Source organism: Atractosteus spatula, chromosome 4 (genome assembly GCF_055471065.1).
Source record: "Atractosteus spatula isolate fAtrSpa1 chromosome 4, fAtrSpa1.hap1, whole genome shotgun sequence".
In the NCBI taxonomy this organism is placed as follows: domain Eukaryota; kingdom Metazoa; phylum Chordata; class Actinopteri; order Semionotiformes; family Lepisosteidae; genus Atractosteus; species Atractosteus spatula.
This window is the reverse complement of record NC_142709.1, coordinates 58023559-58050832: the sequence shown is the minus strand read 5'-3', so window position 1 is coordinate 58050832 and position 27274 is coordinate 58023559. Positions and strand designations below refer to the sequence as shown.

The window sequence follows — 27274 nt, the reverse complement described above, 5'->3', positions numbered from 1 at the left end:
TGGCTACGCGACCAGACCCGGCAGGAACTGGGAGAAAATCTTGCGGCACACACAATTAGTAAAAAAACAAACAGAAGCACCCACAGAGGGAAAAGGAAGGGATACAGCGGAGCAGATTTTTTATTTTATTTTATTTTATATTGAAATGTTGTTTGTTTCATTTTGTTTTGCGCAGACAAGGACACTTTATGAGTTAACACAGAAAGCTTGGGAAACGGGAGGCGACGTGCGCGCGTAGGAGGATTATTTATTTTCCCCCTGTGTAGAAAGCAAAGGGCCCTCTTAATTTTGGAAGGTTTTTAAAAATAGTGTTCTCAAACTCTTCATGGGGTTGAATCATCTCTGAGGTAAGAAAATCTGTGTCCTAATTTAACCAACCGAATTTCATTAAACGCCTTGTGCCAGTTTATTGGTTCCGTACTTCTGAGTAGTGACGTTATATTTTGAGTCGTGTTAGCAACATGGAAGGAAAATTTCCGAAATTGTGCCTGAGTTTTTTCTATTATGCATTTGAGTGATGCAGGAGAGAGTTTGCGTGGTTGTTTATCTAACTTTGTTGGGAACACACTTTCACGTCGCTGCTGTTGAAACTGGTGCCGATGCGGGCAGTAATAACACAGGGAAAGGCTGCTAGAAAGAGTGTGAATTCTTTTGTTGAGATAATAATCAGAAAACAGACGTGGTGGGGTGAACTAAAAACCGACTTCTCCCCTTCCTAATGTGGACTGTCAACATGCTCACAGCCGGACCATCTGCTCGGATCCTGAGTCCTGACAGTTGTTAACTGAGGGCGCAGCCGGGACAGAAAAGGTGTCAGCTTCCTCTGCTTCCTCCTCTCTGTGTTTGGCCACTAGCTTGGACCAGTAATTGATCAGTTGATAATATGAGCTCTTCATTCTGCACGATACAAAGTGACTGCGAAGACATTATCTACAGACAGTTTATGGGCACATACATATCTGACCGGATACTCCCCCGACTTACCGACAAGTCTTTGACAGCCTCAGCCCACCAAGCGGGGGTGGCAGTATAAAGTACTGCACGTACTTCAAAAGCACACGTTCAATACAATAGTTGGAACCAGCAATCCTTTATAGTGGTATCAACGGTAAGAATATAAAGGCAATGTGTTTAGGAACAACGTTCTCCTTATGATAATAGTTTCAGGTACGTTTTAAGCAAACAGGTCTTTTCTGTTGTGCCTGTGAGTTGGAATTCCCCAGTTTTTTTTTTCAAGAACGAAAGAAAAAATACTCAAGAGCTACGTTACCAAAATCTCAAGGCCTTGGTGGCTTAATTGTCTGTAAATTGTCCCTTAGTCGATTACATCAACTTCCAAAAGTCACCTTATTTGGTGAACATCCAGAGCAATAGAATATTGTTATTGCATCGTCATTCATGAAGACCTGGGCGAAGTACTGTAAATATTTCTGCTGTTGCAGACACAATGTTAAAATAGGCTGGAAGGGTAGCGACACTCCCATTTCTACTCTGACACACTGGAAAGTACTAACACGCGTGGGCCGTTATTAGACTTTGTATTAGAACATTATCGTCAGCTCTCTGTTGAGATTCGTTGGAGAAAATGAAAGCAATGACACAGGATTTTATCCCAAGTTTAAGACGCACGTGTCGAAATGCTCTGCATGCCAGAGAAATCAGAGCCTAGTTCCTAGCACAGTTACAGACTAGCACGTCGACATTATTCTAATGCTTAGTTGTTCTGATGGTGGTGTTGTGCTTTTGGCTTCAGAGTAGAAGGATTATATGTCACTGGGTCACTACATGACACCTGTAGCCATTCCTCAATTTGCATTGCTCAGACATGCTGATAATTGCACATTATATGCTGACTCCTGGTCTGATATACAGTACTAAGGCTCAAGCATCTTTTAAAGTATGTTTTTGTTATGCAAAAACGTTGCCAGAAAAAAGTAGGCAAGACTTAGTACAACTGGTATAAAGCCGAGAATATTACATGAATTCGGGGTCTAGCAGCTGTGTTGGAATTTGACTAATTCTGAACTGAGGTTCTGCTTAGAAATACAGTATGTCAACTATCTTGCAGCCATTAATAAAACAGGTAAAAACCAGTGACATATTGTCTGCCAGTAACGGCAGCATTGCTGACAAAGCAGCATACAATACTCTGCTGAATAAGAATATCATAAAGACATTGGGAGTGATTCTACTCTGACCATCTAATCCATTTGCTGTGAAATGGCCAGTCTGAAAGGAAAATAAGGATTGTAGAATTTTGTTTTTGGTTATCGTATTAATCTTAGGGATAGTCCATTACTAACAGCTATTACCTTTCCATTAGTTGATTTACAGTTGGATCCCTAATTTATCAATCCCAGGCCTTCACTGTTCAAGCAAGTCTCAGTGCCTGCCTGTTGTACCTGTAGACTTGTTTCCATCTGAATGTACAGGACAAGCCTAAGTCACTTATGTTAAGCACAGGTACTGTAGTTCTTTATCTGTGCAGCAGTTACCCTCACTGAAAAACTCCATGGAAATCCAAATCGCATAGATTTACAGGACAATTTCACATGAAATGATGTGTTCTGGGTATAGTGTCAAACGGAGCGTGGAAAATTAACGCACATTTATTTAAGTAAGATGTTTAAAGTCTCCTATTTAAAATCACAAATCAGTTTGTCGTGAAGCTTAAGGAGTAAGCAGGAAATGAAGTTTGATGATCATTGGCTGGAGGAACACTGACACTGTTGTCTCCAACACTCCTATGTCACAAGCTTATCCTTGTGTGGCCCATGGCAATTGTACAACTTCCTCTTAGTGAGCATGATTTTTGAGTGCTTTGTGAACCAATGATGGAGAACCTTACTTAAATACATAAAAGGATACTTTACAAGCCATCTAAGTCTTCTCTACAAGGTATGTTTTACTTTTACCTAGAGCTGGGCGATAATTCGATAACGTTAATTATCGCGATATAATTTTCCTCGATATAATTTTAACAAAAGTTCGATATATATGTTTATGCTCTGCGCATGCGCACAAAATACTGTGCGAGTACGCGTGCATGTTGCAGACCGGGCAGCTAACAGATTTGTTTAATGTTTCTGCTGTTTGGCAAGTGTTTGTTGTGTTCTTAAAATAAAAAGTTGTTCAATTTACCAATTAACTGTCTGGTTTCTTCAACTTTTACTGAGGAGAAAAAAATCTGCCTTTAAACTTGAAAGAAATAATGATTTGACATTTATCGTGATAATTATGGATATTGAGTGATATGAAATTTTTTATCGTGATAATGTTCTTGGCCATATCGCCCAGCCCTACTGTTACCTCAAACTTTGTGTTAGAGGATAGTGCTTCCATTGTGGATCTCTTGATTGTCGTCACAATGGGATTTAAGCAAGGCCCAAATTAAGACTTAAACACCCCCATCATTAGCAAATGGTGAACCAGAGATGGATGGTGACTCTTTGTTTATTATAAAACCCCAAAGGAAACCTGCTATTAAGCAATGGGTGAATTGGGCTCCAGTTTGATTTGGCATGGACTTAGGAAATACAATAAGTATAATTTCCTGTAACTGAAAGTATAGTGCAGGGATTTGGTGGTTCAGTGGGTAGCGATGTCACTTCATAGTTCCAGGTCCTGGGTTTGAATTTGACTCTGTAAGGAGATTCTGTGTTATCCCCACATTTGTGTATGTTTTCTTTGGATACTCCGGTTTCCTTCCAGTCCAAAGACATGGTGCCCAGGTAGGTAATGTACGTGCCCTGCGATGGAGTGATGTCCTAACTTGTGCCCTGTGCTTGCCAAGTTGGTCTTTGACTCACTCTAAGAATCAAGGAGTTGTTGAACTCAGATGAATGATTAAAACATAGCGAAAAGCTAAAATGTTTTTGTAGACAATGGTAAGAACTACTGCTGAGAAAGGAAGATGGTCGTGCAGGGTTTGGGTTAACCATGCATCCCAGCTGAACACTTTGTGAACAAACTGCCTTTGATCTTGTACAGTAACACACATTACTTGCGACTCTGAAATACTGAACATGTGGCTAATGACTCATGGGGGTCGTCTTCTAAATGCTGCAGTGTTTGATGGAATCGAGTGAGTGTTTCATATGCAATCTTTGATTTCTGCTCTTCCCAAAATAAAGTTTCAAAAAGTCAGTTTTGTAATAACTGAATTTTCAAGATATATCCATAAAGCCCTAAACCTAATGTATAACATGTAGCCTTAGATAAAGGGGAAATAGCTTTATTGCAAACATAAAGGCAGCATCAAACAATTAATATAACTGTGAAGTACTTATGACCATTTATTTATCCTAAATACTTTAAGGAAATTTACACTGTTAAATAAAATGGTTTTTCCTTCAGATAACCCTGATTTTCATATCACATAATTTTGTGTCTGTTTTCAGAGATCTGTTCTAGAAACTGCCGAATATGTTGATTTGGGGTTCAAGCAATCTCGACTTTCATTCATTAGAGAGAAAGTCATATGAGTTGCTTTATGTGAGATATTTGGTCGATGTGTGAGGACGCTACTTTGCTAAAAAAATCAGTAATGATACTATTAATGTTGGAAATTTACTGTACAGTTACAGTAGTAAGTTTTGAGGAAGTGCTGCTAAGGTGGCACGGTGGCACAGTGGTTAGCATTACTGTTTAGCAGCTCTGAGACTCTGGGTTCAATGTTGGACCTGGGGGGCTATCTGTATGGAGTTTGTAGGTTCTCCCTGTGTTTGTATGGGTCCTTGCCAGGTGCTCCGGTTTTCTCTGTTCTTGTGCCTGTGTGTGTCCTGTGATGGACTGGTGACCCACCCAGGGTTTATCCCACCTCAAACCTGTTCTCACTGGGATAGGCTCCTGCCCCCCCCCCAAACCTGAACTGGATGAAGCAGCTAGGAAATAGGTGATACTTTTGTCACAATAGTAGACTCTCTGTTAAGCAATGTAATGCTATTTGGCTGTGAGAGAGCTGTGAATTGAATACAGAAAGCAAGGTCACTCGCCAGTTCATCAGTTAATTGAATCAGATTCATTGGTTACGTAGTAGAAAATTGAAAAAAGTAAATTGTTTAAGCAGCATTCCAGAAAACCAAGCAAAAACATAGGAACAATGTTTCTTATAAATATGAAAAACTACCAAACGTTTATTTGCAGAGTGAAGAAAAATATTTTGTTTTTTGCTAAACATTTACAAGACATAAGTATCCAGGTAGAGGCAGGGGGTAGTTTGTTCTGTATTTTTTTTCTGTTTGTTTTTGTACACATTCATTTCAGTCTAGGAAAGTATTCTTGTGCCTCTAGGAAAAGCAGCAGCTTATCAAGAAAAACTATTTATCAAAGGTACGAACAACTGTACAGTCCAAAGGATGTGTGAGATCTCTGACTACCTGGTCTTCCGCGACTGTGAGGAAATGGTGTATTTCAGAGTCCTCATTTCACATTATATATGTCTAAGTTCCATGTTTGCAATACTGGCCTTTTAGATTTTTTTTCTGTTCATTGAAGTTTTATCAGTAATTGGCTGAAAAGGACATTTCTTCTTTGCAGAATTGCTTGCACTCTGCTTTTCGTCCGTCCGTCCGTGTGCTGCTGAGGAGTACGGGCATCACAGTGCGTGAAGGCAGAAAGGGCTCCAAGTGTAGGTTATTGTGGCCCACAGGCGGAAGGCAGGAGTCAGAGCCTGACCCTCCCGTCGGGAAACCGTGCCTCTGCCTCTGCTCTTCGTCACTTTCAGAATGCTGACCTCTGGCGTGCTCCTGGAACCCTGGGTTGCTGTTCCAGGCTTTGATTAGTGGCACCGGTGTTGGTGACCCTGGGAAAGATAATGTGTTTTCAGGCTGAGGTGATATGAAACTCTTGATTTCTGGTCTCTTATATTCCTGGAAGTGCCCGTTGCTGCTTACTTCACTCTGATCTTCAAGTTTTGGGGCTACGGCTACGTCTGTGTGACTATTCTCTGACATCCCCGTTTTCAGCCCTTCTCTTACGCTAGAAATGCTGCAGAGCAATTTTGCTGAATGTTTATCATCTACCTCCTCCTCTTCAGTCTTAATGCAATGCTTCCTCATGTGTATTTCCAGGGTAGTTGAAGACTTGCAAACCTTTGGGCAGTAGTAGCAGTTGTATCCCTTTCCAGGCTGCTCCATGTGCTTCTTCTCATGGCTCTTTTTGGTGGCCAGGTACAGGAAGCGCTGAGGGCAGAAGGAGCAGCGGTAGCGCTTCTCTGTGTTGTGGTTCTTAAAGGTGTTGTTGAAGCAAGAGCCATCCTCCATGCAGTTCTTGCAGGCAAAGTCTCTGTCGCCGTGTGGGTAGGGACTGTCTGCACTCTGCACCTCACTGGAAGGGCAGCGCTTCCCACATGTTTTACAGACATACAGTGGCTCACTGGGGCGGCAGCTAATTATGTGCGTCCTCAGAGTGGACAAGCTGGAGAAGAGACTTTTGCAAATGTCACAGGAGTAGGCATCTTTGTGGATGCTCTTTCTAAGGTGCTTTCCATTTCCTGTCGTGTACGACGAGATGCTGCCATGTGCATTGTAACTTGTGTCCAGGTAGTGGTCTGCACCGGCTGGATCTGTTGTTTTTTCACTGGATCTCGAGCTTCTTCCAGGTGTCCTGCCCCTCCTGCCTCTCCGCCTGTGCTTGGATCTCGGTTTGTTTGCCCCTTTGGGCTTCTTTTTTGGTTTGTAGGAGTAATAAGGACGCCACAGTTTGTCACCAGTGTCACGATCGGTCATATCATCGTACAGCTCGGGCTCTATAATGGGAGTCACATCTGTCCTGGAGCGCAGACAGACATTCTTGCCAGTCTTTTCTTTGGGCCCTGTGAGAGCGCTCCGATCCTCGTCGGGCAGGTGATTCTGCTTGCACTTCTTCCTCTTCCTTTGAAAGAGTTTCGTCCCCTTTATTCTCCTGCGAATGATGGCCTCGTCCCCGATTTTCACCGTGATCTGGCAGAGAGGAGGGACCTGGCTGTCAATAGAAGGGCCCGGGCACGCAGGCTTCGCAATGTACGTTTCGGTTTTGCTTCCCACGCAGTGAGCACTTGCAGTTCTGTCAGAAGCGACACTGTAAGCTGGCTGCGATGCCTGGCTTACTGCAGTCTCTGTGCCTTGCACAGCTGACAATCCTTCCAGGCGTGCTCCTCCTTGACCTTTATCGTTGTTCGATCCTGGCAAGCTGGCAGTGTTCATTTCTAGGAATGGCATGGGGCTGCCATCATCATTGTTATTATGAGCTGCTATAGAGCCTGCATCGTTGCCACAGACAATTACAGACGCCGGTCTGGTCTGCATTATAACAGAAGGAACTTTAGACCCATAGCTGGTGATGGAAGATCCCTTATTGTTGTTGCTTGCTGTCCCATCAAACACCTGTGTGTCGTGAGAGGTTGAATTCACCGTTTTCTGTGGGCACATGTCTGCTTCGGGAGATATTGGTTGAGTTCCTCCTGTGTGATCGAATGTAATATGAGGTGCCACTGAGGCAACAACCTTTGGAGTGGCCATGAAGGTCACTGGCATTGAAAATAGTGGCTGTCCCACACAACCACCTTCTGTTCCGCTCATAAGGATGTTTTCCTCAAAGCCAGATGAGGGTGATCTGCAGTTCAAGGAATTCTGGGAACTCTCAGCTACAGAAACTGGAAAGGCTTGGCTGTTGCACTCTGTGCTCTCGGCAAATGTTTGGCTGTATGTTTTATACTGCCTTTTTCTGAACTTCATGGGCAGAAGTCTGTAGAGCTTAATTGGGTAAATGCTACTTTTGAAGCCTCCGTTCGATGACTTCTTATTCACAGCTAACCGCGGGTCAATTCCATGGAAAGATTTTTGGTGGTTTTTCAAGATATAATATGTCATGAACGTCTCCAGGCAGAAAATGCACTGGTAGCGCCTCTCTCCTGTGTGCCAGATTTCATGTTTTGTACGATATTCGGCCAAGGCAAAGACTTTATTGCAGTAATGACATGGGTATGTCCTCTGCCATGAGTGGACGTTTTCGTGTCTCCTCAGGCTAGATAAAGTCACGTATGAGCGCTTACACACACCACATACATATGTCCTGCGCCCGCCGACAACTTTCATGGTGCGGTGTAGCTGCTGCAGGGTCTCACTGGCCTCCATTTGGAAAGAACTTCTGGAGTTACTGTCCGAGATGCCTTCATGGCAGGTAGGGGGTGTATTGTCTTTTGTGCTCGATATGTTATCTGCATCGGAGCCCTTTAATACTTGATCACAGCTCGATTCGTGCTCAGACTCCAATATCGGGGCCTTGGAGCAAATTTGCTCATGATTATGCAGTCGTTTTAAATGCATGAATTTCTTGCGACAAAACTTACAAGACAGATGGCTGACAAATCTCTTTTTGTGGACCTGCATGTGCATGTGAAACAGTGCGTTGTTGCTGAAGGTCTCGTTGCAGTATTCACATCGATCGACATTTTGACTTGGATCTGTCTGTGTTTCGAGTACAGGAGTGCTTGTTTCCATTGCAGGTGTGTTTTCTGCCAGTGAGCCATTTGCAGAACTCGGAGGGTCATTTTGGCTTTCTGATGTTGCTAAAGGACCACCTGTTGTGTTCGGGAAGGCCTGCGGGCTTTCACTGCTTTGCACAACTGTGGTTTTAATCAGGTTGCTACTGAGTCTGTGGCGTTTTTTCAGTGGACTACAGCTCAGGCTCATCATTGGTTTTGTAAGTACTCTTGTGGGCACAAAGGATTCTTTCCTTCCGTCGTTCAGTTCGGTTTCACTCTGCTCTGTGGTTTTGCGCATCTGGTTTGCAGCATAAGAGTGCTCTGATAGAGTCTGGGTCTGCTCGCAGTCTGCAGCTGCCACGCTTTGGGTGGGACATCCCTCTGGGACGTTTTCAGGATCCTGAGACCTCTTTGCGTTGGCCCTCAGGTCAAGCGGGGAAAACAATTCATCGTTAGGCCCTGCCTCAAAAATAGAGAAGGCATTGGTGATCCTTGGCCCACTTGCGCACTCAGATTCTTCAGTTCTTGGTTCGTTGGAGCTGTTAGGAGTTTCCTTTTTCAAGGAGTGGGACTCGGTGCAAAGGAGGGTGCTGTCAGGGCTCGCTGTCTGGACTGCATCAAGGTTTGAAGATCGCTTCTCCTGCCCCGCTAGGTTTTCCAGAAAAGGAATTCCTAATTTCTTACCGGCAGCCACTAACAGCTTGACATCTTCTGAGCCCGTGAGGGCAACCTTCGCGCTGTAGATGAAGTTCAGGATCCCCGCGAATGTGTCCGACTTGAGGTCCAGCAATTCCAGGACCTGACCTGAAACCCAGAATTCTTGAGAGGAGAAGGCATTCTTGAAATAGAAGCTGGACGCCGCCAGCACATTCTTGTGGGCTTTGAACTTGATGTCTTCCACCACAATCGTCACATCACAGAACATGCCCTGGATGCGTTGGTCATTTAAGCAGCAGAGAACAGTTTGGAAGTGGGAGCTGTCCATAAGGCTCTCTGATGCAGGAGACATGACTGTCATCTGCAAGGAGAGAGAAAAAAAACAAGAGGCATGTTGCTTTAGATCTCTCCCACTCTTATTTTAAACTCTAATTTTTAAACTGTACCATGCAGGGTGATAAAAGCAGGCTGCACGGCTTGTAGTCTGGAGTGAGTTGAGAAGGCTGTATGGGAAAACTGAGTTTCTGTAGAAAACCGAAAAAGGGTGGGAGGCAGTCTGACATATTTTTTTTGCAGTGAGCATTGAATGTTAAAGAAAATCAAGACCTGCATGAGAAGAACATGATAAAATTTGTGCATTTGTAGATTTTGACTGACCATTTTTACATAAAGATGAAGTTTGGGAATTACATTTCAGAAAATGAAATGTGAGTTTAATTTCTTTAATTATATTCTCAAGCAAACATTTGAAACTACATTCTTGAAAAGCCACTTTTGTACTTCTCCCCTATCGTCACACTAGGTGGCAGTAGTACTTTAAAATCAACGGCGATTGGGGAAAAAAAGGATCCAGTTACACTCGCACTGTTTGTTTTTTACGGTTAACATTACTTGTAAGCATTTTTAAAGAGAAACCTTTCAGAAAGATCTGTATTTTAATATTGTTGGAAAACCAAACCATAAATTTATAAATACAACTGCCATTATAAAAATAAAAAATGTGTACTGTTCTGCTTTTTGTTACCACTATACGCTTCATAACTACTCATGAGGTATTTTTTTACATCCCATTCACTCCAATTTATTTGTTTAAAAGTAGTACATCTTAACAAAATTCTTCTTCAAGCATTTTAATTATAATAGAAATTTAATCACTTGCTATCAATAGATACATATTTCCACAGCTTGAAAGCATAACGTATATGGTTTTTACATGCGATTGGAAAGTGTCACCAACCAGCAGTCTATGTTCAGTATCAATAGGTTACATCTTTTCATTCTCTTACCCTGTATCCTGTACACTGTATAAAGTGTGGTGTAAACTGATAGAAATGTAGGCTCAGACATATGCTTCAGTGATAAAGTTTATCAGTAAGTAGCCTTTCACAGATGCCATCCTAGGAAATATTTCCTAACAAAAAACATCAGTTCAGAGCAGAATTATTCAGCTTGGGATGTTGACCTTTTACGTCCTGGGGGGGTTTACTTGAACTCTTGTATATCTTGTAAAGTGTTGGAAATCACTGGTTAGGCAGATGTATGCCGTAGATTTGGAAAGATACGACTACTCAGAGAAGCATATCTGCTGTTTCATACTCTAAAACATGACCTGTCATTTCGGACTTTTTTCATCTCCTATTTCATGGGTGTGGCCAGATGCCTGTTATTGATACAGATATTTCAACAGTTTGCTGACAGAACAGCTATTGCTGTTTCTTTTTCCAGGGGTATTTAATGTTGTAATGCATTAGGCCATAATGCAGTTTAAAATGAGAACTACAGTGGAATATAAAATGTCCAAAGGCTGTGTCATTTACCAGACGGTACAGAAAAAGGTCTAAACGATTGCATTTACCCAGGAGGACAGACAAGCCAGCATGAAATATGCATTGGTGCTGGGACCCTTACATTTATACACACAGGTGACAGGATGGGACTTGAATGGCCCATCCAGACTCAGTGATCCCACAGAGGAGGTGGTTAGGAGCTGATGGAACTCTGTTCTCATCACTCTGCTCTCCTCCCCACTGATAGCCAGTGTGTGGGCAGCGTTCTGGCGCACTATGGCTGCCGTCGCATCATCCAGGTGGATGCTGCACATTGGTGGTGGTGGATTTATTATTTTATATTATTTATTTTTTATTATTATTATTATTATTATTATTAACAACTCTGTAGAACTGTATTAATTGTGATTATCAGAATACTGAGTCAGTCCACATTTTCCTTCTGCCACTGCCTTTAAACATTAGGTATCTGCTTTCGTCATTCCAAAATAAACACAGCAGCTAGGACTAGCTGGCTGGATCTTTGCAGCCACAGTTTATTTAACTGTGCTCTTTGAACCATCACCTGGTTCAGTATACCTGCAAAGGCTGCATATCTGGAGACTAAAGATAATTCACCACAAATTGCAAACTAAACAGCCTGACATAGTGGCATGTTTTCTTAGGATTTCTAGATACCGTATCTTGTGAATCTTATTACAGAAATTTATAGAGTTATTGTTTTAAGAATTTCAAAATTAGCTGCAATGACAACAATCATACTAACAAGAATTCATGTTTGTCTTCTCTTTTTAAGCGATTCAGAATTAGGCATGTGGAGCCAGGGAAGTATGTGTCAGCAAGCTATTTGTTGCACAACAGCATACACAGTGTTAGAGGCTGTGAGGTTTTATCACCTAAACCAAAACTAGATCCTTGTTTTTTCTGCACATTATACATTTCCAGCACGTTTTGCAAGTGATGCAAACACAGACAGAAATATATTTTGTCCTTCACTGGAAAAAATATAATATTATATATGTGATATAATTACAATATAAAATATAAAAATATACAACCATGCTTAAATCATTCAACATAATTTAATCTCCTGAAGTTGAAGATGTGAGGCACTGCCTACAAATATAGAGTAATTGAATTTATTAGTTTAGTCTTGCTAAACATATGACTCATAAATGACTCTTAATAATAAGATTGTATAGGTTAAACGCACAATCATCGTCTAGGCCTTTGTGCTCATTTAGGTGAAACTTTTATTACTCTACCGATTGTTAAGTGGGAGACCGTTAACTGGGACAAAAACGACTCGCTGACTTTAACTATTATTCTCGCAAAAATAATACTTGATGCCAAAAAATGTATCTAAGTTTGAGGCAAAGGTTATCTTAAATCTTTAATTTTTTAATCATCTTAAAATTATATTTGGGGGGTAACTATTAAAATATTTTACAAGTTAAACAATATTATGAGTTTTCGTTAGCATCTCTAGAGTTATCTTAAATGATTGTAATAACTAAAGGTTTTTTTAAAAATGTGAAATAGGCATGAATGGAGACAGTAGGCTCAAGTGTGGAGTTTAATTCCACTCTGACAAGTAAATGGAAGAGAGAACGCAATGTTTCAACTGTGGAGATTTCACACACTTGAAACACACTCTGCAGTCAAAACATTGTGTGTTTTCTCTCTTTCTTCAGCACAGAATTAACTTCTGCATGTTCCATATTCAGAGATAAATATGACACCTCCTGTGCTCTTTTTAATTAACAAGACACAAGCTCTTGTACTTTTTGTTCTTTAACTTAACCAAAGCAGCTTCTTTCGAACACAACAGTAATATGTCAGCCACACATTACTCCAAAGTAAAACACGATTTTAGGTAAAAAAAAACTCCTCTTCACTGTTTGCCTCAGCAAAGGAAAAGCAACACAAAACTGGTGCTCTGTCCGCATCTTTGATAAATGTCAAAATTGTAAAATACCTGTGTCTTTGGAGTTGACACATGTACTCATGAAGGTGATTAATACTTAAAACTTTCCTGTATTATATTACTTAAAATTCTGTTTTAGTTTACCTTTGTACGGTACTGGAAATAGTTTTATTTTGTGAAATACACATTTAAGATTTTATTAAGCATCTGGAATAAAAATGTACAGAATTTTCTTTCCAGAGGTGTACATTCAGAACATGAACTAAAGTTGATCACATGAGCCTTTGAAGTGAGAAATGAATTTTGTTTATTTGACAAAATTAGATTCAAACCGAGGCCTATTTCAAGGAGTAAGAGGGAGAAAAAAGCTTTTATCAGAAGGACTGAGAAGCAGGAACAGGAGTTACAGAGGCAGAGAGAAAAGAAAATCAACACAGACCCCAGATATGAAAGATCAAGCCCTAGCAGATGACAAAAGTAGAAGAACTAGAGCGTTTCAGAAGAAAATGATAATCTAAAAGGAGCCGTAAGCGAGAGCGGAAAAAAAAAAGATGAGAAAGGCTCTACAATGACCGTAGTAGATAGCTGGGAAAAGTTTGAGCCAAGCGAGATTTAGAAACACTCCACCAACCAGTCCAAATAAAGGGGCTGATACCACCAACCCAAACTGTAAGTGATGGCAGAATTCAAGACGCGAGAGCAGAAACATGCAAGAGACATAAAAATCTTGGAACATAAAAATGATGAAGAAAAAATACAGAAAGTAGAGGAAACAAACCTCTAGAGCAAAACAAACATCAAACAGGTTTTGTGCATCTCCTAGAAATCCAGTACAAGAAAACCAGAAATAGTAAAGCTCAGACTGAAATTGATCAGCGCAAGTTCTACCACCCTGGTCCTGATAGGAGACTGCCCTGTCTTGTGATTTTTATATAAAATAGCTTTTTATTCTTTGGTATTTTTGGAGCACACTGAATTCGTACTTTATTATTAAAAAATTGCTGACTAGTTTGGTGTTTTTCAAAGATGTAATTTGATCTTGGAAAGATTTAAAGTCATTTTTGAACAAATTCAAGTAGTGACATTAGAGGAAGCAAGAACCTTTTTAATTTTCTTAATTTTGTTCCATCTAGTTTTTATCATCTGAAGTTACCAGTAACAGTTGTGACTTGGCTTAAACTTTTTCGAGGCAAATTCACCTAATTTTGAAATGAGAAGTGCTTTGTGTTCCTGTAAGGCCATCAGCTGGTACTCATTATTATTTTAAACTGATAAGAAACCTGTGTCTTAAAGAAATTTAGATTCCATAAATTCAGTACAGGGTGTGTTCAGTGTGTACTTTTAAAAATAAAACTGCTTCTCTTTTTTTATTTGATAGTGAGTAGCACAACATTATTCGGCTTAAAATAATAAATGCCTTGGAACTAACCCAATTTTATACAAGCGGATGTAATCTATTATCGGTTGCATTAACTGTCACTTGTGAGACAGGAGGAAACTGCAGATTTCCATAGGTGGAATTTTACTGATTGTATAAAAGAAGACTCCCCAGGTTGTGCATTTTTGAAACACCCTATTGAGCAGACAAAAAAAAGGGTTAAAAATATGACAGTCAGGAGGCTGAATCTTAACAAAAAGCTTTAGCTCAGGCTATGGCTAACTTAACTATATTGACCAAATCCACTAAACTAAACATTTTTTTGTCTCTGCTCTCATCACCCCGTGGATTCCTCAGTGGTAGGCAAGTGCAAGAGTTCATGAGATGAAGCATTTAGTTAGGAGCTTTGCAAACAATGAGAGAAAGAATTGAATGCTTGCTTAAGTGAAAGCTGCTTGTTCAGGTAGCCTTTACCGTTCCGAGGTGGAAAAACAAGTAGGCTGGAATGTTTCTACTGGCGCAACTCCCAAAGCTCTTTCCGGCCAAGAAGAAATCTACGCTACACATGGGCTACTTCTCCAGTACACCAGAGCATTGCTCATTGCTTTTGCCCTGAAGAAACCCGTACACCAGCACTTGCTTTAACCTTTGGTTTAATGTGCCTTTCATTTATCAGGGTTTAAGCACCTCAGCGTTGTACAACTGCTGCTTCTCAGCTGTCTGAAGTGGCAGGTCATCTGCATCAGCCTCCAGTGATGAATGTGCAAGTTCATGATTTTGCACATAGAAGAAAAAAAACAATTTCCTGCCCACATATTACTGCTTAGCAAAGTGCCTGTAATTTTTTTTTTTTGCTCAGCTGGCAGTTTTAATGTGCAAAATGGGTCAATTATCTCTCTGTCAGAATCCATTCTCCTGTTATTCATAGCAGCCATCAGTACTGTGCGTGCAAAAAGGGAAAAAAGGTCTCTACAGCGCTGACAATTGTAGCTTCAGCAGCCGCTTCTGTGGAAGTTTTAGCTTCCCGGTCCTCTACAGACATGGTTTTTAGGATTTTCCTTTCTTTCATTAATGACTCAAGAGAATAAGCCTAGTAAAGCAGTGTCTTTACTGACACTGAAGGAGCCTTCAGTAATACAATTTACACTATTCAAATAACGAATAGCAATCAGGCCAATAATTTTGTACAATACAGTGTATCTGAAAGCTAACTGAATCTAACATAATATATACATTCGTAACAGAATAAGAACCTCTATATTCTGTATGGGCCATTTTTGTTTACTGTACTTTATGCCATTATAAGGCACAACAAAATCTTGTTGATCTTGTATGAAATATACACTTAAGAAATCAAGCATTAATTTGTTTTCAGCTCAATAATCTTCTGAAATATGCTTCACATATATAAGAATGTTATGTACATACGGTATATGAAAATTAATTTAATTGTATCTGAGGATTGTGGGGAAACCAATTATATTCTACAGATATGCATAAAATAGTTGATTTCAAAGCTGACACCCTTACGCAGGCCGTACGATCGTCTTGAGTATAAATAGAACTATATACAGTAAATATTTATCACCTCTTTTTAGTGTTTGTCTCAGCTTTTTGTTTTTAGGCCGAGGTTGGTTTACAAGATGGTCCATGTGGGAAACATATTTTGCATTCACTGTTTTTCAGTTTTACTCAGGGGGAGCTTTACTGTGGGGAGTTGAAATGGACTTCTCTGATATGAGCAACTACTTGCGCGGAATTCAGGGCAAGCGTTTTTTTATATATATCAAAATATATAACGGATAATGTCGGCAGGGAAAGAAAACGTCATTGAAGTGAATGACGTGACATGCAAGAACTATAGTAACATAGCTCAATTTTACAATGACTCATTTTTCGCAAAGCTCAGAGTCAGGAGGGTGCAATCAGACTGTTTCTCTCATGCTGAGTAGCCATTTTACCCTGATTCACAGTCGATGGTAGAGAGATAAAATGGCTGCCAGACATGTAGACTATACGTAACCAGGCAGCCCAGAAGAATTTTCTCAGTCACTAGTCACTAGTCTTATGATTTTCAGATTTTTTCTACATTCTAAAATTGTTCAGATGACAAGGTTAACAGAAAAAAACTGCCCATCAAGGCCCTGATATTTACAAAAGGGAATGAAACATAATTTTGGACACTAAAAGAAAAAAAATGTTTCACAGTCAAATTGTTACAAAAGTGGATTATTTTCAAATCAATGCATTTATTTCCTAGATCGCCTTTGAATGTAGCTGGGAAATATCTTGTACAATGTGAGTGCAATCTCTGTTTAAACACAAAATACAGCGGAACTCATTTTTAAAATATATTTGCTTTTCGGCCACATGTACTGTGTTCTGAGCAGTAAACATTTATGTACATTGAAATATCGACCTGCAGCCAGTTTATGAAGGTGTGATAGGTAGTCTAACAGAAATACCGGTTTCTATCACCGCCTGATACATTTTACAATCATTCTGAAAGGTGAAACTGTGCAAAGATGTGAGATATAAACTGCACTTTATTTAGGCCCTCTATGGTTGTTTGTGATATTATCTGTATTATTTAGTTCTGAATCGGAATCGAAAGAAAAGCTGTGTCCTGCTCTGTACTTAGGTTAACATTGAGAAAACAGTAACGCTTTATCCTCTCTGCCTCCAACAGGATGTGGTTGTCAAGGAAACAGGCTGTGGCGCAGTATTTATTGGGATTCAACTGAATTCTAAGCTACTGCATTAGCTGTCTAGGGATTTATGCATATACATGGCAAGTAATATCCATTTCATCACTTTATAAATCTATAGCGCTAAGGAAGAGATGAATTGCGAAATAAGTATGGTAGTTCCCAATTACTATTAGAGAATTCTGTAATGCAAGAATTGCTATGTCAACATTATGCATTTCAAATGGCACACGCCATCTGTATTCGTACAATATCTGGCACTTTGTTTAGCTCCTGTCACTGGCACCACCAGCCTTAAGTGCTAAAGGCTGATGTTCCATAATTTAGGCTGGTACTTATTTGTCGTTGTGGGGTAAAATTTAGCATACCGTGCTTATATATTTTTCTCCTCTGCTGATTATTTGGAATAAATATTTTTTTGTCATTGTTGATCTGTGCTTTGTCTTATTTTTAGTTAAGCGCAAAACGACCAGTCGTCATTTAAGGGCACACCGTCAGCCACGCCCAAAATCCAGTTTGTTTTTCCTTAACATTCAGGCTAACCTTTTGAAAAGACAATTCTTTCTGTCACAAAGTGCGGAGTGCAGCGCGTCTGGAATAAAAGGCATATTGCTAAAAGAGTGAAAACATTGTTAATTTATCCTTAAATTATAGCTGTAAGAGGCTCAACATTTTTCTCCATCTGTCTTATTTAAAAGGTTGTCTTTGATAAATAGCATGCATAACATACCTGAAACCATCAGTGAAAATTGTGCCGCAGAATATAAACGCAAAAAGAAACCATGCAGTAGCACTCTTCTACGATTTGTAATCTATACAATTTCTAAGTTAAAAAAAAAAATCTTCACGAACTGAAGGCGAAAGCAGCTGTATATTTGAGCAGACTTCATTCCTGGCATTTCAGCTGATCAAGGCTCGGTGCAATTCTCCCTTTTCCAGGCTTCGGAGAGACTTCCTTCGCGAAGCTGTTTCCTTTTTCTCTCAGGGTTGCAGAACTCAAAAGCTGACCATCGTAAAGGGCACTTGTCATGCTTACAGAAAATCAACCTATTGGTATCAGTGCCGAAAATATTAGTCACAAGCACAAGTACCAAAGCCTCCTTCAACGCCAGCACCGCATTAAAGTTAAAAATAGCCTTATCGTGCTTGCAACCTGCATCACGAACCAGAGCAATTTAAAGCCGAAGAGGAAACATCAACTTTATTTAGCTTAGTTGTGTGCAGACTGAATACCCAGAAGTGCATTTCGCATCACATCAAAATCTGACTTTGTGACTGCAAAAACTGGGATTCACGACATGCCTCGGATGAATGAAGTACAGATAGTACAGCAATGACTACACCGCGTAACAAAATATTTTAGCTACTTGCAGGCAATCTTAAATACCTTACAGCGCAGCAGAGAACAAGTCAAACGCAGAGGTACAGTTCAGCGCAGTGTCATACATATACACACATATGTACAGCATTTACAAACTCACATCCACAACACCAGAGATGATACAATAAAATCAATAGCAAGCATGCAGAGACAAGAGGCATTGTTAATCCTGTCTGCCTGCCTGCCATTTTAAGCTTGCAGGAGTGCAGTTTAAGAAAAAAAGAGAGACAGAGAGAAGCAAATTACACTACACCAGAGAGCTCTGCAAAGGGAGAATGTAAGGGACAGCTCACCTTAAAAGCAGTAGCTGATTAATGTACACATTGACATTGCACTATCGGCCACAGAGAGAGCGCAGGATGAATGGGGCAGTAGGAGGCAACGGGGAACAGTGTCATCATCAACTGGTGATGCGAAATGAGCCCGATTGCAAAAGGGAGGAGAGCTAACCCAAATTCAGCTGTGAGACCGGGTAGCTGGCACTTCCCATGCAGATGCTTGTTAAACAGCGTGAAACTTACCCTCTCACCTGCTTGTAATGCACAGTGGTAAACAGTCCTGCTTACAAGATTCATAGTGTTTTTTGGCGGTGCAGATCGTGAAGCTCTTCATAGCTGTGTCAGTAGGAAAGCAGTGCATTTATGCGTATGTGGTTATTGTTACGATTGCTCTTTCTTAAGGAGAAAGTGGAGGCTGTGCAGTAAAGAAAGACAAAGGCAGCGTGCTCCTGTTGTTTTCCGAAGTGCATCACCTAAAGTGTGTTTCAGCACTGCAAACAATCACCCTGCTCACTGACACAGTCTCTGTCACATGAGCGCCTGTTTATGTTTGCGCTGCAACCTATTAACCACAAGCACATACAGTGGAACTATTTCGAGAGGATGGTACATCAGTGTTTTTTTAATGAGCCTTAGTCGTCACCTTAACGTTTTCTAGCCCTGCTGCAGGAGCAGAAGTAAACAAGGCCCTTTGTTTGGCAATGATCCATGTTCTAAGCTATGCATTTTCATTGATTTTTAGATGCAAAATATTCTGAACAAAAATCCCACCAGCACAATCAATCCTGTGAACACACACAATGCAAGATAAATAGCCAAAACTTGAACTCATACTGACCTATATAGAGTTAGGAAGAAAGCAGCAGATTTAAATCATATGCTGAGGACCACAACCAGGAAACTGAAATGTTCCTAAGCGACAAAACATAAAAGCCGAGCCCAGAGATGCCTTATCAGTACAATATTAGAAAAACAAAACCCCTGCACAACTGTTAAATGAAATAGCCATAATCTGCCTCAGGTTATCTTCACACTGCACAGCCATTTTGCTAGATGAACGTCCCTCGTCCCTCTGACATCATCAAGTCCAAAAATGCAGTGTTTTCTGCGCTGAAATCCAGGCAGCACTCTTGAACACAACCATCTTAAAATGCGCACACTCATGCTTGCTACTGACTTGCAGCCAGATAACTGTTGTCTAGCTTCAGCGTACTTGCTTGTCTCATTATGTAACAGCTCGCCGTTTCATTCCTGCCGTTAGGACATATTTTGGTGCTCAGAAGCCAGATTAAAATTACTTATTGTGTTTCTGATTCGACATGTTGGTACATTGCATGCGTTGCGGTGGTACGGGTGTTCTTTGCTTTTTTTTTTCCTTCTACTGTCTTTTATTTTCACAAAGGAAAATCAGTTACCCTCTTTTTGAATGTTATGATGCAAAAACTGAAAAGCCTTCACAGTATGTTCCCGAGTCTGGTAAGCTGTCTTAGAATTTGACACAGTGCTAAAAATTCTAGTCCACAGTAAACAGCAGAGAAATTATACTGTACACGTATTACAGTGACAGCCTTTCAGAAACATGCCCAGTTCTTATATACATATACAGTACATATGTACATTATACAGTATACACACATAGGACTTGGAAATTTAAAGCTATTTCAGATTCTTCAGTCACACAGACATGCTAATTTATAAATGAACAGATGGAACTGCTAAAAACAAGAACTGGTATGCAAAATTGTTAGGTTTCTGGTTTTGAAAAAGCTAGTTACTGTAATACGAGCACTGATGGTGGAAGAAAATATAGGCTCATTTTTAACAAAAAGTGGCTCTGTTTGAACGCTGTCTATCTTTTACACAGATGTAGGTAATAAAGTACATACAGTATGTGTATATATCTATCAGCCTGCAAAATTGCAATAAACCAGCTTTAACTTTTAGAAGGAATATTAGCATTTTTTATGTGTATCGCTTTTTTGTATTCATTTCTCTGCACTGACTTGACAAAATAGTAAAGCAAGGAGCAGCAATATAGGATTGAATTGAGAAGAAAAACAAACTTCTCCTGACAGATAATTTTAGCTTGCTAGACAGTATTGTCATATTAGTGAGTCAGACCTGAACTTTTTATTTTCGCACAATCAGCACAACGTTCACACAAAGATGGCCTGTTAAATTACAGGAAGCAAAAAACTTCTCATGGCAGATTCAGCATTAATTCACTTGGAGGAAATCTCCAAATTTAAACTATCAAAAGGATATAAGGTTAATAACAGTAATTACACTATACACTAAAATAAATGAAAAGGGAAGTTTCTTCAAGGGTTCCTTGCAGAGTTGTTTTTGTTCAGTCCCAGAAAGACTGATTCTATTAATCTGACATTTCATGATTTCCTCCCACTATTTCAGTATCACTCTTGATATAAATGTCCTTTCCAAACAGTACAATACTATGTATTGTACTCGAAAACAGGAAAAAGAATAGTAATAAGTAATAGTAAGTACAATAAAGGATGCTAGTAGATTCCATGCCAAATACACACCAACTTTTAAACATACACCTACTGCATTTTAATTACACAAAGAATTGTATAATTACTTTCTGGAGTCTTATTTCAGGGACTGATGGCTTGTATGGAATTTGATGACTAATTTTGTGATGATGGGAAATAAATAGCTCAAAAGATGTGCCAAAACAAGCAAAGGTTTAAGTCTTTATTTTAATTATCATGGTATGAATCCTGGTGTACTTGGAAACATATAGTGAGAGTAAGCACAAAGCATCGGGAACTTCATTACAAAAAACTTCACCATGCTACCAATAAAGACATACTGTAGCAGTGTACTCTCTAACCTCATGTGGTTTGACAGCATTATTTTTTACCTTACTTAGTCCATCCTCACTCATTAAGAGAGGCCTATAAATCTTCTGGGATTGTTACATTTACAGGCTTTGTTATTCTTAATAATTATTATGATCAAATAGTAATAATTTGTGTTCTGTGGGGGGTTGATCATTAGCCACATTTATTTTCTAGTCAATACTAATATGCCACCTGCCAGACAGTGTTATTAAAGATACGGACAAGAGGAAAAGAAGAACACACTGGGGAATGAAATGAGCCATCGAGTACTATGTTTACGATAATCATCTTGGCCTGCTTCTCGTATCATTCAGTTCAGTGACTGAAATGAGTGGGGCAGCAGCAGATCTATAAGCAAATTCAAGTAATTTCCCACAAAATGAATGTGCAGGAGGCTGCAAAATGAACAGCTGCACATGAAAACAAGTCCTAACCTACTCGTCCACGGTTAGGTGCTAGCTTACTTGCCTTTCACATTTCTACTTACTTTTTTCGACATAAATAGTTTCTTGAGAAAGAAGTTACCAACCGAAAATAGAGTAATAAAGAAATAAATACAAACTGTTGTGTGGGATTTTTTTCCCCTCTGCTTAATTTCCATGCTGACTGTTCCCAATTATGAATCAGGGACTTTTTGTGATTGGAGAAAATGGTTGGCCAAAGCACATCAATAGAACTGATAACATTTTAAAGCGGGTTTTACATTTGTAAGCATCCTGTGCTTACAAAGCACGAGTCCCCGGTATTCTGAAATATGAAGTATTCTGAGGATGTGCAGAAGCCTTTGCTAATACAATTAATTAGGATTAGGGAGCTGGGATTCAACTAACCTGTTTATAGCTCAGCCTGTTAGGTAACAATTTGTGTATCTGCTGCTGCATTCGCTGTGCCACATTTTGCACCTTGATGGAAAATGCTTTACTTCAAGTGCCTTATTCCACTCTTACTCATGGCTGTACTGAAGGCAGAAAAGGGTAGGATACGTCTTCCAGTCTTTCCATGCATGTCTAACCTATTAAAACAGAGTGCAGGTAACTATAGCCGGCTGTGTCTTACCTGGACTGGGAATCTGTGAACAGCACCACTTCAAGCAGTCTCCTGTGTCCATCAGCCAGAAGCCCCTTTTCAGCCTTGCTCTGCTTTCTAGACGAGGAGGGGAAGTAAAACCACAAACAAGTAAATTCTACAAAAGTTTTAACGCTGTGACCCAAAACCACTCCCAGGCTAAAGGCGACATTCATGCTGTATTGCCAATGAGTCATTTTAGCAGAGATAACTATATAACTGAAGAAACCTTTAATGTATTGATTTTATTTCCATTTCTTTACAGGTTTTGAGGCCTAAGAGTTTTCAGTTGCTTTAATGCTGCCAAAATCTTGAACAGATCAGCAATTGTTAAGCAAGCATGAAACGTCAGCTGAAACACCTGAAGAAGGCTTAACAAATGCAAAACAATGTTTTTTTTTTTCTTTCTGCTCTTTAACATGGAAATAACTTTACTCGTTCCTAAAGCAATGTCCTGGTCAAATAAACCCATCTTCATTAATTTTGTCTCTGTATCATTCTTGTAACCATGAAGCTGGTTCTTGATTACATTATTATCTAGCCAACTTTGGCTATTCACAAGACTTAATTATGCCTGAACAAAATACCTGAACAAAAACCCTACTCTGCCATGTGGACTGCTCTCAGAGAAGGAGTTATAAACCAGCTTTTGACACCATCTTTTCAAGCTCATGCAGCTTTAAACTGCACCAGTTTTGTTTTTTTTTGGTTTCCATGTACTTGTTAACCATTAGCACCGCAAACATCACATTTATTCTTAACACTATTGTAACTGTGGACGATGATCTCAACCAAAAGAAAAAAATAAAACAGAGCAATTGATCCTGAATTGTATCTTCTAATGGCATGCAAGTGGCGGTTTAGATAGAACGCAGTGTGTATGTTAAATTAATTAAACAAATTGTAGAGCTTTTTGCCCCAGTGTATGAGCAATTAGATACATTAAAAAAATATTTTCATACTAGCCACATTTAACTACTAAATTACAGCTTTAACGAACTATAAAGTTGCTTGATTGCAACATTTGCAGGTTTTTGTACTTCGAGATTTGGTGTTTGCTGTTACTTATGAAACACAGTAGTAAGAAGGCAACCTCCGACATGATTAAGAGCTGACAAAAATAAAACCATCGTAATCAGTCCTATTATTAAGAAAGTTAAGCGTTCGATTGCATAACTGAGAGCTCGGCTGGTATGTGGAAAAAATCAGCAGGTATGTGGAACTCCAGATCCAGGATTAGGAATCTCTGCTTTCCTGAGTTAGGACTTTTTCAGAATGGGGAACAGTTATGCCAGACTAAATTTTAAAAGACAGTATGATGTCAGCCTATTTTTATTTTTAAGAAGAGGTGCTGTTTTTTCTTATTAGAATTAACCATGTGAAGCCTTAACAGTAGCAACATTTTCCAAAAAAGGCTTTTCTCTTTTTACCTCTTTTTCAGCTGAAAAGCAAAGAGCTATTTTTGTTTCACAATGGAGGTACAGTATGCACCAAGTCGTTACTTTAGTTTCATTTAGTTTGTAGTGTCTCTGCATTTTTTTCTCTAATAGTTGGATCTTGGACACATAAATGAGGAGAGAGAGCTGCTGTTCTGCAGCGTGTTCTTCATAAACCTTCAAGTTACCTGAAGCACCAACACTGTTGCTCCGACAACTCCATGAAATTTCTCAGTCTAGACACCTATGTAAAATAGCACAACCTCTACAGTGCGATTTGTCCTCAGAGTCTTCAGATGTGTCTCGGTGCTGTCCTATAATAATTCTGGTATTCTATAACTGCTGTTGACTGGCTGTTTCCATATGTCTGTATACAGAATCCAGCAACTGAGACCGAATTGATCAACTGGCATTCACATCTGTAAAAATGAATGAATCCTTTCAGGCAAATCTGACCAGTCCCTTGCCATAACATTTTGTTTAAAGGCACCCACAATCTGTCTAAGAGACTATAAAGTAAAATACCAAATGGCATCTTACCTTGCCGTTTCTTCTCAGATATGCTATTGTGTAATATAGAATTGTAGGCATAAGCTCTTTGTTGCTCTGCTCTTTGTGAACGCTGGGACCTTGTCATTCATGGTGCTATCCTGTGATGAGTATCTCAGGACAGTGCACATGTGAGATGGTCCTTAAAAAAAGATACAGTAGTTCAGTAGTTCAGTAGGGAGCTGCGTCAGCATGTGTAGGCTGCAAAGGAACAAGTAAAGGTTTATTCCATGCTGAGAAGAGAACAAAAGAAATATGTTTCGGCTGTGGAGCCTTCTTTGGCTTCTTTGGAAGACACCACAGCCGAAAAGTTGTGTTTCTTTTCTTCTTTTAAGCAGGAATAAGGCTTTACTTGTTCCTTTGCAGCCTACGCATGCTAACGCAGCTCCCTACTGAACTACTTCGGCTCACTTCTGCTGCGTACCACTATGCCTTCTGCTTAATCTTCGTCATTCCTTCTCCCCCTGGGCTACTTGCCCCCTTCTCTCACCAAACCGGCATTCCGTCTCTTCAAAGAGATCTGTTCCAAGACCAAGCCTTCTAACCACCTCCTCAAACCCGAAAAAGACTCCACAGCCCAAACACTCCATTTTTTTTTCTTTTCAGCATGAAATAAACCTTTACTTGTTCATTAAAACAAGATGTTTATTGGTGCTCTCCTATTAAGGTGACCCAGGCAAGTGATTTATCAACTGCACCGGAACAGCAAATGCATGCTGATAAATACGTAATCATGGAAAGTGTTTTCTAAGAAATGACACATACTGTATTACAAGGAATTAGCTATCCAAGCCCAACACCGATTGATCCTAGAGAACTGCATTTATCAGATACAGCTTGGTATATACAGTACATGAAAACATGCTTTGGGTATAAACTGTAGATGTTTTGTTCTGTTTATGGACAAGTGAATGATGCCTTTAGTTTTTACATGTACATATAATCACTTTGAGGTGTGTTAATTGAGGGACGTCTTGCACTTTAATTGTAGATGTGATGAACCTGAAAGCACTTTGAAAATTAACAACACCAAGACAATTTCAAAACAGGTATAAAGCAGCAGTGAAGGCAAATAAAAAAAACAAAGTTCCCATTGGTAATGTACAATGAAAGTGTCTTTGTATTTATATTAAATACATCTACTGTATACTGATGTTTACATTCCTATATTTCATGCTGTATATACAGAGATTCAATTTTTGCAGTCTCGATATCCAAATATCAAGAAGCTAACATTGCTTGCTCAGCCAAATTCATACTAAATTAAACTCATGAATAAATGAATAAATTTGCCCAAGGTGCCACAGTGTGTGCATGCAGTAACTTGCATGCTTAAACTCGTAACTCTTTGCTCACCATGCCTGGCTGCCTTTACAAAGAGATCCGGGTTTCAGGAGACCCTGATAAGAAGTACAGATGATTAAACATGTGGTGGAGGTGTCCTTGGGCTTGTGGCTGCGGCCCTGAGATTGAAATAAACACGGGTATCCAAACATGGTGTCTCTGGCTGTCATGGAGCAGGGCAGGAAGCGTTTGGCCGGCGGAAGTGAACGCGTTGTCTCCAAGACGGAGCGCAGGAAAAGTGACAGCACTCAGCTGTAGAGGCTGCAAGCCCTTACAGCCCTGTACAGAAATAATCCAGCTCTGCTGCATGCGGGACCTTCCGTGTTTTCAATCAACCCTCAAGACTGGACGGAACAACACGTCTTTAATTACAAATAAGGAGAAAGAGGGACCTCCCATACATTTGTGAGACTTGTCTGCTTAATCTAGGAAAACGTTTTGTGCCGAAAAGGAACCAAGCCTTTCAATCTGCAGTCTACACTTCTGATAGCTGAGCCACAAAAGATGTTCAGAAAGACACCAATATCTTTCTTTCAACCCGTGTATTCAAAACATGTATTAAGGCAAAGACGTAGTACAGTATTATATTTATAGTATTAAGTAACTGAATGCTTAACTCTTCGGCCTTGCAGGGCATTTTATTTGATAGGCCCTTGGTTTGTATTTGGCATTTTCACAGTAACCTTGATTAAAGGATTTACCTTCCACAACTTCCTCCTGAGGTTTCTCTGGCCCCGCTGGGCTGCCGTGTGAGCCTGTGTTTCCCTTCCTCCTTCCCCAGCCAGTCTGACAGGGCCCTGGAACCAGCGCCGCGCCTGCTGTCAGCACTGCGTCACGGGAGCAGCCTTGCAGCGCGGAGGAGCGGGGAGCCTGCCAGCAGCATCAAGTGACCCGGCGAGGCCATGACGCAGCCCTGGAAAACCATCACAGACAGGGGAAGAAACAACACCAGGCATGAGAAGACCCCATTTGCTCTCAGATCCCCCTTCATTGCCCTTCATTACAACCAGAAAACTGAAAAGGAATAGGGTATTTTTATTCTGTCGTCATCTGGTTTTCAAAATAAAATGATCATACCGTGTTAGGGTAAGAATTTTCTGTTCATACTGTATATACTGTACATACAAATAATACAGTATATAACTATTGCATATACTGTGATAGTACTTGGAAATAAACAGAAATATGGTATTTTTCTTTTTTAATATACAGCATGCTGTTCTCATCCTCTTTGTATTTGGCACTTTGTGTCTACTATTTTTGTTACACTCTTCCTTACAAATGAGGAGCAGCAGCCACTAATTAACTTGAAGCGCTGTTTAGGTGACCCCAGGCCTGTGGACAAAACGATGGCTTTGATAAAGTCATACTGGTGTTGGCACATACTGTAGCAGTTTATTCAATGGACGCGTTGTGTGCGTGATTATTCAAGC

General features: G+C 40.0%; 1 protein-coding gene and 1 long non-coding RNA gene across 5 annotated transcripts; one reads left to right on the top strand and one right to left on the bottom strand.

The window, feature by feature from the left end:
- The first annotated feature begins 23 nt into the window (after positions 1–23).
- On the top strand, positions 24–22993 carry LOC148836673 (uncharacterized). The gene is made up of 2 exons (XR_016090924.1): positions 24–347; positions 22778–22993. It is a non-coding gene; the product is annotated as an uncharacterized LOC148836673 (long non-coding RNA).
- On the bottom strand, positions 5118–26629 carry zbtb38 (zinc finger and BTB domain containing 38). 4 transcript variants are annotated; one of them, XM_088912928.1, is made up of 4 exons: positions 26543–26629; positions 24489–24639; positions 22504–22590; positions 5118–9482 (listed from the first exon to the last, which is right to left on the bottom strand). In XM_088912928.1, the coding sequence occupies exon 4, from the start codon at positions 9480–9482 to the stop codon at positions 5502–5504; it is 3981 nt and encodes a 1326-aa protein (XP_088769054.1). In that variant the 5' UTR covers positions 22504–22590; positions 24489–24639; positions 26543–26629; the 3' UTR covers positions 5118–5501. The 4 variants fall into 4 exon arrangements, with proteins under 4 accessions (XP_088769054.1, XP_088769055.1, XP_088769053.1 ...); XM_088912929.1 differs by lacking the exon at positions 26543–26629 and adding an exon at positions 25854–25912; XM_088912927.1 differs by lacking the exon at positions 24489–24639.
- Positions 26630–27274: the final 645 nt, after the last annotated feature.

Excerpts from the sequence above, each read along its gene's own strand:
- zbtb38 (XM_088912928.1), bottom strand. The coding sequence starts at position 9,482 with ATGACAGTCATGTCTCCTGCATCAGAGAGCCTTATGGACAGCTCCCAC.